This window comes from Delphinapterus leucas, chromosome 4 (assembly GCF_059928025.1).
Source record: "Delphinapterus leucas isolate spDelLeu-1000000601 "Yukka" chromosome 4, BTC_Dleu_Yukka2, whole genome shotgun sequence".
NCBI classification, from domain to species: Eukaryota; Metazoa; Chordata; class Mammalia; order Artiodactyla; family Monodontidae; genus Delphinapterus; species Delphinapterus leucas.
In genome coordinates this window covers 1,908-12,601 of record NC_143132.1, presented here as the reverse complement: position 1 = coordinate 12,601, position 10,694 = coordinate 1,908, and the positions used below count along the sequence as shown (strand labels likewise).

The following is a 10,694-nucleotide window of genomic DNA, read 5'->3' as shown; positions in this document are numbered from 1 at the left end:
GCATGTGTGTTGCCTGATTCAAACAACCGGCCACATTTTTAATGTCTGTGAATGACCACAAAATGACAGTATTTATTTTAGGGTGCTCATAAAAGCTAGAAGTAGGTGAATTGGCAGATTTGGAATCTGTGAATAACGAGGATAATTGCATGTGCAGTATTGGAGCGCTCTGGCGTTAGAGTCTATAACACTGCCCGCTGCAGAATTCAGAATGCCTGTACAGGTTGCCTGAAAGCAGGATGGTGTGTCTCTTCCTTCCACATCTACAAAAACAAAACAACAATTAATACTGTTTAAAAATCTCATGTGCATTGTCAGGATATTTACACGTTTCACAAACTTCAGGCTGAAATTGAAAATTATGGTGAGCTGCAGGGTTTTTTTGAGCTCCTTTGAGAAAAAGATAAAGAAATGATAAACAACCTTAATTCTTGAGTATTATATGGGTCTGTGCATATGAATATATATATACACAGCTATAATAAAAATAAAAAGCAAATATGTATATGCACACAAAAATTTTTAGACACTTCATAATCCACAGCAATGAAACATTAGGATACAGTACAGAGTCTCTAGTAGAGGTCCTGGGCAGGAAGAGGAAAGCACAGGATCTAACAAGAATTCCCTCCCAGCCCATATATGCACCTGCTGCAGGTCGCAGCCCTGTACTTGTTGGGTCCTGTGCGACCCCTGGTGGTAACGGGCCTCCGTGCAGGGAGGTTTGTGTCTGGGCTCACACTGACTTCCCCTCACTGTGTCTCTTGCACAGTAATACACGGCTGTGTCCTCAGTTGTCAGGCTGCTCAGCGATAAGTAGACTTGGCTCTTGGAGGTGTCCGTGGTGATGCGGAGCCGGGACTTAAGAGTTGGGTTATAATATGCGCTTCCATCACTATCTATCCCCCCAACCCACTCCAGCCCCTTTCCTGGAGGCTGTCGGACCCAGGCTACTGTAGCATAGCTGGTTAATGAGAATCCAGAGAAAGTGCAGGTGAGGGAGGGGGCCTGTGAGGGCTTCACCAGACTGGGTCCCGACTCCTGCAGCTGCACCTGGGACAGGGCACCTGTGGACAGAGAGAACCACGGTGACTCATGGGCTCAGATGCAGCTTCCCCAGGTGTTCACGTCTGAATCCCTGAGAAACTCACCTCTGGGAGCTGACACCAGGAAGAGGAAGAACCACAGTGGATTCATCTTCTTGCAGATGAGATTCCTGAAGCCCAGAAATTCTCTTCAAGCATGAGGAGAAACCCGAATTTAAGTGAACAGGTACTTTGTTTTTACCTTGTGGTCTAAGGGGATGTTTGCATAAGGGAGGGACCTTTTTATAAAAAGCAGAAAGTAGTGAAGGGAGGTCCCAGTCTCTGGGACTCCACCTGAGGACGCTGCTGACTGTTTCCTCAGGGAACTCAGCCGCCACCTGGCGTCCCCTCCCTATGCCTGGGGGACTCAGTGTCCAGGAATGAAATGATGCTGAAGGGCTAGTGAGGAAATCAGCTGTGCTCAAGGATTAACGGCAGATTTGGGCAGTAGACTTTAATCCCATGGATGTATATATTTCACATAAATACCCATCACACATTCAGGGTCCTCCAAGATGTCAGACACAGACTCTTGTTTTTTCCTTTCTGCATTACCTCATGTTTATTTCCTGGATGTGCAAGTATTTGAGACAAACCATACATGTAATAATCACATTGAATTCAGACAGAGTGAGGTAAAATTTAATGTTTATCATAATTCACAAGGGACTTCGTGTGTCCCTTAACTTGGGTGAACATTTCTTCACCTGAAACAGTTTAAATGTTATCAAGAGTTACTCTGGAGGTGGATTTATTCATAACAACTAAACACACCGTGTATTTTGTGGACAAGGTAATCATTCTTGCTGAGATGGTCATGGATCCTAGCACTGCTGACATGGCCTGAAGCCTGACCTGCCTGTTTCCTGTGCACAACTGAGTGTCTGCAGGAACAGTGCGAGCTTCAGGGCTCCTTCCTTGCAGGTGGACGTTGAGGAATCCCCAGGGCTAGCAAGGTCTAAGAACAGACAGCTCCTGGAAGCTCCTCAGGACTCCAACATGCTGGGCGGGTGACCTGGTCACAGTGCACAGACTCACTACTTCTAGAAGTGTTCATTTATACTCTCCCTGTCACAGCCAGTGACATTGGAGCTCAGGGAACACAGTTCCCACTGCACTGGGTGAGAGAACATGCATGATTCTTGGAAGTAAACCTTCAAAGTGAATGGCTTGCAGAGTATGTGGGTGTCATGGTCAGAGGAAAGTCCTCACCTCAGGAAGCAGGTTCCCTTGAAAAGTCCACGTGAGAGCTTTCCTGAGTCCCTGAGTCACTGAGTCCTGGGACTGTGCCTGAAGTCATATAAGTAAATGGTGCTGGAGAGCAGAGCACAGCTCCATCCCATCTCACTGTGGGCACTGAGGATGTGGCCTCACCACCTGCATTTCAGTCTGCAAGGATGTAAACTGGGGATCACGATGGTAATGGTATGTCTGAAATTTATAGTGGGGTTGCCAGGGGTGCTGGATGTTGACATGAGTGTCATCAGTGATGTTACTTCTCCTGGGAACCAGAAAGACCAACGTGAGTCCCCATCACTGACTGACACCCTGTACATGTAGCGCTGGCTCCACTCCTGCCCTGAGAGGTCACTACTGTGGGTCTGGGGCAGGTCAGCTCTCCCTCAGCCCAGTGATTTCACCTGTACACTGACTGATGTCGAGCCTGCCGTCTGTGAGAAGATATTTACTCCATACTCTTTCATGAAGAGAGTACGATACTTCTTCTAGCTTGTCCAATAATATTTGCAGAGTAAATTCAATACTAAAGGATCTGCCTGCTTGAATGTCGATAATAGGAGAGCCGAACAAAGTAATATGGGCAAGAATCAAAGGACAAGTCTGCACCCTGTTGTCAGGAACTGAAAATTGAGCTGATACGCCATGGGATAGGATAATGGAAGGGATGGCATCTAAAACCTAGAACCAGGTGGGCCCATTATTCACCAGGTGGAAGAAGGGCCTGCATTTGAACAGATGCCCCAGCATCTGACCTGTCCTTCATGAGCTGGTAGATTAGAGGAGATCCATCCAAATTCATGTTAACATAGAAGGATATATAACAGGTGTCTTTATGTTTCAGTGGGTGGGGATGTGTTGTTAGGGTCCATTTAACCCTAGGAAAAATGTGTTAGTTCACCAGAACTGAAAAAAGTTATTTTTCCTTTGTGGAGATAATTGGGGTCCATTCAGTCTGGAAACCAGGTCATATGATAATGCTGGAGGGAATATCTATTAGAGACGCCCAGTGGGTGATGGGAAAAAGAAGTGGGGAGATTTCAGTCATCTTTCTTTGCAGGTTACTAGTGATGGTCACAGCAAGAGCGCCTGACCTTCGTGATAAGAGGGAGAAGGGCTGATGGTGGTGGCTTCATGGGGACCACGTGGGCAGGTCCTTCTGATGGTTTCTGTGTTTTCCCTTATAAAATCTTGAGAGTATAAGCTCAGAATGAGTTGTGGATTTCAGGAACGTTGAGGACAGATGGTTTAGGTCATTTAGTATGTTTGTTGGAATCATTGAGAAAAGAAGAAGCAGGAAGTATACTTGGAAATGAGCAATGCCCTCGTGTGATATTAAATTAGTTGTCTTAGATGTTACTGAATGTACAGACATTCGCTATCCTCACATTTCATCTTCTAGGTCCACTTGGAATCCAGTTTCAAACGTGAGGGATGTAATGAAATATTTATTATGAAACAACAAGGTATCTAAAATTTAAGAAGTATAAGTCTAAGTAATGGAAATGTGTTACTGAAATTGTGATTGTCAAATTCTTCTCTGTGGCAACATAAATTAAAATTAATAATAATAATTCAAGGTATTGATTTTGTTTTCAACCATTGCTAAATCCATTGAATCATTCAAGTTATAATCATTCATAAACTCAGATGCATCATGGGTAAAATTTATTGTTAGGAAACGATCATTTTAACTGATGAAATCTCACTCTCTCATCAAGGATCTGTGTCTCTGTGGACACGCAGCACAGTTCTCACCAGCAACACAGGAAGGAGGGTACGTTGGTACATTTCTACTTTTCCAGAAGAGCATCTCTGATGAAGTCCCCCCTCTGTTTACCCATTCCATCCTTGTAGTATCTGAAAGAGGCCTTTGAGTGTACTGTGACATGTTCCCACATGAAGTTCCCATGGCTTAGGAAGTGAAAGTTTAACTTCACTTTTCATTGTAATAGAAACATAACAACAAGTAATTGAGAAGCAAAAAAAAATACATTTAAAATTTACCCAAAGGCAAGCTACAGATTGGCAGAAAATGTTTGCAAAAGACATATCTAGTATATGTGATTGTTATCTAATATGTAGCAAGAAGCCTTAAACTCAACAATAAGAAAGAAACAAAAGTCTTAAAAAATGGGCTAAAATCCTTAACAGACACCTGACCAAAAAGACAAAGAGTTCGCAAATAAGGCTGTGGGAGAACATATGTCACAGGGAAGTGCCGTTCCGAACAAGGACATATCCCTGAAAACTTACAAGAGTGGATCAGATCAGGACTCTGAGAACCTCAAACACCTGCAGGATGTGAAGCTGCAGGGGGTCCATTCACAGCTGGTGGGGATGCAGAACGGGGTGCACCTTGGGAGACATTTTGGGGGCTTCCTGCAAAACTAAACATACTGTTATCTATGTTTCAGCAATAGTGCTCCTTTGTATGTTTGTGAAAGACAGTAAGACTTTAGTCCAGAGAAAACCCTGCCCACGATGCTCAGTTAGCTTTATTGATATCTGCCGAAATTTGGAAAAAGCAACATGTCCTTTCATAGGGAATGATTAATAAACTGTGTATATCCAGTCAATGGACACTGAAATCTCATACCGATTTGAAGAAATATCGAATGGTGAGATGGAAACGCAAAGTAGAGATTCCAGAAGAACACACCTGGCAAGGTGATGTCAACAGAGTGACAGTGGCTGTGAGGACTGAGGTTCCTAAGAGGTTGTACAACGTGAGGCTGAAGAGAAGACACCTGGGACATGTCAGGAGGGAAATCTCCTCCTCTGCCCCTCTTGAGTTCCTGAGGCTGGGCTGATAACAAAATTGACAAAGACAGATTAACAGGAGAAAAGAAAAAAAATTTAACCATGTGCATGGACGTGCCATAGAAATGGACCCAGAAGTGACCAAAGCAGGCAGCTTTTATATTTTTAGACAAAATGCAATATTTGTGAGGAATTGGTAGAAGGAGGAAATGTGTGCTTTTGGTGCTCAAATAGCGAACAACCTAAGCAGGGTTTGGGCTTGCGTAGTCATTAAAGAAGGAGCAAGGTTTGTTCATAGAGACTTCCAGGCCTGAATTCCCCATCCCTGGTGATAAGAGTGTCCCTCTGTAAAGGAAAGCAGGGTCTGGCTGCTTGGTGCTGAAAGGCCAATAAAGAGGCAAAGTTGGTGAAAGGAAAGTTTGCTTTATTTTGGCTGCCTGCACCCGGGGGTGGGGGGCAGACTTCTCTCCAAAGGTCACCCAGCACTGAGCATCTGTGGGAAAGGGCTTTTATAGGCGGAAGGCGGGGCTACGGGCAGAAACGGCAGAGTCAGCTGTGACAGTCGTCTTGCAGTTGGTCATGAGGTGTTGTGATCAGCCTCATCTTGATTGATTTAAGTAGAGTTAATCTTCAGGTCCAGGGTCGGTTTGTTCTCATTTCTTGAGGCCAGTTCTTGGAATTGTGGCAGCTTATGTCATGGCTACAGTCTGGTCATCATGCAGTTAACTTCTTCCTCCTGGTGGGAGTTTCAGTATCTATAAGACGGCTCATGGGACATGGACAAGAATATTATCTGCAGCCCTTGAGGAGGAACCAAAGGTCCTTGATTTGCTTAATAACTAAACTATTAGTTTTTAGTCTTGTTGGACAGTTTTCCCTTCTTTCTGCATTTGCTCACTTCTCAGATGAAACTTATTCTTTGGCTAAATTGTTTCTACAGAAAAAAGGCAGGTGGAAAGCATGAGGTGAAGGACCGTTTCACTTCCACACCTAAATGGGGGAGAGCACCTTTCACATGGGAGGTTTATTTCTCATTTCAGGGTGACTTGGAGGAAATTCAGAGTGTCCCTGTAGTGGGCTCTGTCTTAAGTCACTTGGAGGCATATTTAGGGGTGGCCTACCCTGGATCCGAACACTCAAGGCCTCCTTTATTATTTTGTTTCTACATATGCACACCAAGCATGTGATGTAGGTATCGGTTTACCTGCATCTTACAGATGTGAAGCTAAACTGCAGCCTGGACTTGGCAGTGATGTGCTGGAGAGCACACATCAGGACACAGTGAGGCCTCCCGTCCAGGCCTGGGCGTCTCCACCCTGGTTATTTTTGCTCGTGCAGGGGTTCCTGGACGGAGGTGGGCCTGCATAGTGAGGCTGCAGGACTCTTCCTGGAAGGAGAAGCTGTGGGACTTTCCTGCATTTTAGTGCTCACGTAAGATGCTGTGGTGAAGAAAGGAGAATAGATTTGTTTTCAGCAGCTTCTGAAAATTCATGTTATTATCCACCTGACTCTAAACTTTCCCTGCCAACTACATATGTGTCTATTGGTAATAGCTGTGATGATGAATATTTGACATAAAATAAACTGCACAGTAGAAGAGGATGCAGGTCTCATATAAGCATATAGGGATTCTATTGGGCCTGGAAGCAAGGAGCACATGTAGAAACACCCCCACCCATGTCCCCTCTAACTGGCATCTTTCCCAGCGACCCACTGAGGATCCGGGGCTGCTCAGCGCATTTATGCTTCTCATGCAAGAGGTTAGCAGGCAAGTAAACAGCCAGCATCCTGGCAGGGACAGCTGGTCTACAGTAGGGCAGGGCTGAGATATCACAATGAGGAAGGAAGAATATGTTTAACTCTTTATACATCCGCTGGAATAGTATTTAAAAGGGTCAATTTAGACAAGATTTAGACAAGGGAAAAGCTGAATATATATCTTTGAGTCTCTGCCTTTCTTATATGACATTTATTCCCCTATTTCAAAGTCTTTCTAATTGAGAGACTGAAAGTGCAAGTCAAGAACCATGGATGAGTCCAGAGAGGTTCCCCAGGGAAAACTGCTACATGGAGAGGAAACCCCAGACCCTTAGTGGAAAGCAGCCCTTAACTACCATCTGCACCTGCTCCTGGGGCTGAAACACACACTTGTATGTCCTGAGTGCCCCCTGCATCCCCCTTCCTGTCTCCCTGCAAGGAGGTTTGTGTCTGGGCTCACACTGACTTCCCCTCACTGTGTATCTTTCGCACAGTAATACACGGCCGTGTCCTCAGATCTCAGGCTGTTCATTTGCAGATACAGCGTGTTCTTGGAGTTGTCTCTGGAGATGGTGAATCGGCCCTTCACAGAGTCTGCATAGTATGTGTTACCACCACTACTACTAATAACTGAGATCCACTCCAGCCCCTTCCCTGGAGCCTGGCGGACCCAGCTCATGTCAAAGCTACTGAAGGTGAATCCAGACGCTGCACAGGAGAGTCGCAGAGACCCCCCAGGCTGTACCAAGCCTCCGCCAGACTCCAGCAGGTGCACCTCACACTGGACACCTGCAAACACAGAGACATCCTGGTCAGGAGACTGTCACACATCCAGTGATTCCCTCACCCATATCCACTCACATCCTCAGTGTCTCTTGCTCTCCATAAATTACCTTGTAAAATAGCCACAAGGATAACCCAGCTCAGCCCAAAGTCCATGGTGAGTGCTCTGTCCTGAGCCCTGAATGGGGGCACGTTGGAATCCCAGGCTGGAGCTCCTCTCCCAGAGCTGCAGGGTCAGGGCTGGGGCTGCTTTATATCAACAGAGGAAGGACCCTATTTGCATGACCTTATAGTCTATAAGAGGTTATGTCGTTGAACGTCCTCCGAAAGGGCAGGGTCTCAGAACAGGTGTGAGAGTCTTGGATTTTGTGGTGTTGATAGCATCTGGGAAATATAACTTTCATTGTTTGATTGTTCCACAGTAAACACGTAGGACCCATATGTCATTTTACATATGCACACACATCCCGTGATGTAGCTGTCATTGTTACCCTCATATTAGGGGTGTAAACTACACCCAGAAGAATGGAGGGTGTGTGTAGTGTCCAAGGAGAAACATGGGGTGACCGTGAGGTCCAGCATCTGCACCTGAGCTCTGGGCCAGTCTGCTCCCTGGAACCCACTGGAGGACAGAGCTGGAGTTGCCGGGTGAGGTTTGCAAAAACCCCTTCTGTAATGAGCTCATGATGACTTTGCTCTATTCTAGTGTTTACCTAAAATATATGGAGAGGGTCAGGGTTGATGAGAAGTATTTTCAAGAGTCTCTTATGTTTCAGTATCTTCCCTTCACTCCTTACCTCCCAAGTCATGCATTTCTTTATTTGTAATTACTTTAATGAGTTTCTTGACATATAATAAAGCGCACACACTCAGAATGAACACTGTGATGAATACTGACGGAGGCATCAGCATTATCAGGAGAGAACAAATCAATTCCTCTCATTATTTTCAGTAGTTTCTGGGTTTCTTCCTTCCTGTCCCTTCTTATCTTCCATCCTGTCCCCACATCACCGTTGATCTTTCCTTGTTATCTCAGATTACTTTTCCTTTTCTAGAATTTATAAAAGTGGGATTATATTGTATGTATTCTTATTATTATGGCTTATTTTACTCAGCACAAATAGTTGTGAATACTATCATGTTATTGTGTGTATCAAGAATCCTGGTTTTAATAACAGGTTGCATTTAAAGAATGATCATAGCATGATTGGCTTATTTATTAAGCTGATGTGTGATATTGGAATTGTTTCCAGTTTCTGGGCGTTACAATAAAGCTGATACTCGTCTTGGAGATGTAGAGAGATGAGAACCTGAGAAAATGCTTCTTTTTTAATGTTCTTAAAACAACCTCAAAATGGGGCAAGTTGCACATTATCAAAATCTCACCATTATATCAGATAATTAGAGAACTAAGAGAGCAACAAATTTAAATCTTGGATAGACAAATGCTCACAGAATAGCAAAGACTAAGATTGTTAATGCTGCCATAGGCTGCTGAATGGAATAAAAACTACTACAAGATTAAACTAGAAACGGATGCCTTGAGGTCGAGTGTGGTTAGGGTGTAATAGTGTCCCAACGTCTCCTAAGTAACTACCTTGCCAGTGTCAGCGTGGTCCTGCTAAAGTGTGAGTCAGATGGTGTTACCTCTCTATCAACACAGGTGTGTCTTCCTACCTGGGACAGCTCAGGATTCCTGCCTGAGCTGTTAGGTCCTCCTGCATCCTCGGAAAGAGGACCTTGGCCCTGGACTTGGATCTGCACTGTTTCATAGCATCTCCGCTCACAGTGTGACCTTTGTCCCCTCATCCAGTCCCACTGTGCCATATATTTACCACATATGAAATGGTGAAATAGGATCACATGCGGAAATGAATAAGAATGTTCCGGGTGCTGACTGACGCACAAAACACTGCCACAACCCCTGACAGTTTACACTGACAGCAGCTCTTTACTTTGTTCACCGTCTCTGCTTAGGGAGGGCTTGGAGGAGAAGCCCACCCTGCCTCATGCAGGGTCGCTGTGAGAGGCTCAAGTTCAGCTGCAGGACCTGCTCCTGTGATGCACACTCACGTGTAAGGGAGGGTGACCCTGACTGTAGGCTGGGGGCTCAGCCTGGTCTGAGGGCTGGGCCTTGTGTCCACCTCGTGTGGACACTGCTTGGGCTCTGACATCCTTTCAGCAAGATGCCTGGGTCAGCTGAGCGGTCTCTGCATCAGAGCCCTTCCTCCCCGCAGTCACTTACACACCTAGACAGAGCTTAATGTAGGACCCCAACGTCATGCTCGTAATATTTACACAAGTGTCTTGATACTTAGAGCTCATCATAGACTTCCCATGAATTACTGTGGTCTCTTCATTTACAACTGAGAAAAAATGGAAGCCACAAATACATTCTTCCATAAATTAGCAGATAAATAATGAGCGATGTATCCATGCTATGAAATTGTATTCAGCAATCTAAATATTAAACTATTATACCATGAAAGGACATGAGGGAATCCTAAATGCATATTGCTAATTAAAAAATCGGTCTGAAAACGTTCAGTTTCATCTAGTTCACATTTGGGAAAAGGCAAGTCTATATATAAACCAATCAGATGAGCATTTAGCAGGAATTTGGAAGAAGATGTTTGATATGTGAAACATGGGCAATATTTAAGGACAGTGAAATTCTTCTCTATGAAATTGCAGTGGTGGAATCATTACACTCTGAATCTGTCAAAATATATACAGTAATAGGAGAACCTTTTTAGTATAAATACAAATTTCACTTAGTAGTTCAGAGACTGAAGGATGGAACGAGGCACACTGTAAAGATGATACCTCATATCATAGTGAATCTATGAATTAACATGGCTGAAGAAGGTGGGAAAGTAGGTTTTGACCTAAGTGACTTTGGAAATGAGTGGAGTCTAAAGGCTAAGTTCTAAGCCACTGCACATAAGCACTAGAGCCTCGTGGATAACGGTATTTCCATCAGGAGTCAGGCTAAGAATTCTGTTACTACTGTGCATGTGGAATTGAACAATTAGTAGCTGGATGGCATCGGTGGAGCCAGGTTTCTCA

The 10,694-nt window shown here is 44.5% G+C and overlaps 1 gene segment (V, D, J or C); it reads right to left on the bottom strand.

Moving 5' to 3' along the window:
* Window positions 1-7,301: 7,301 nt before the first annotated feature.
* LOC111171418 (immunoglobulin heavy variable 3-23-like) lies at window positions 7,302-7,808 on the bottom strand. The segment is given in 2 exon segments: window positions 7,302-7,631; window positions 7,736-7,808. Coding segments are annotated over 2 exon segments (363 nt in total).
* Between the last annotated feature and the right edge of the window lie 2,886 nt (window positions 7,809-10,694).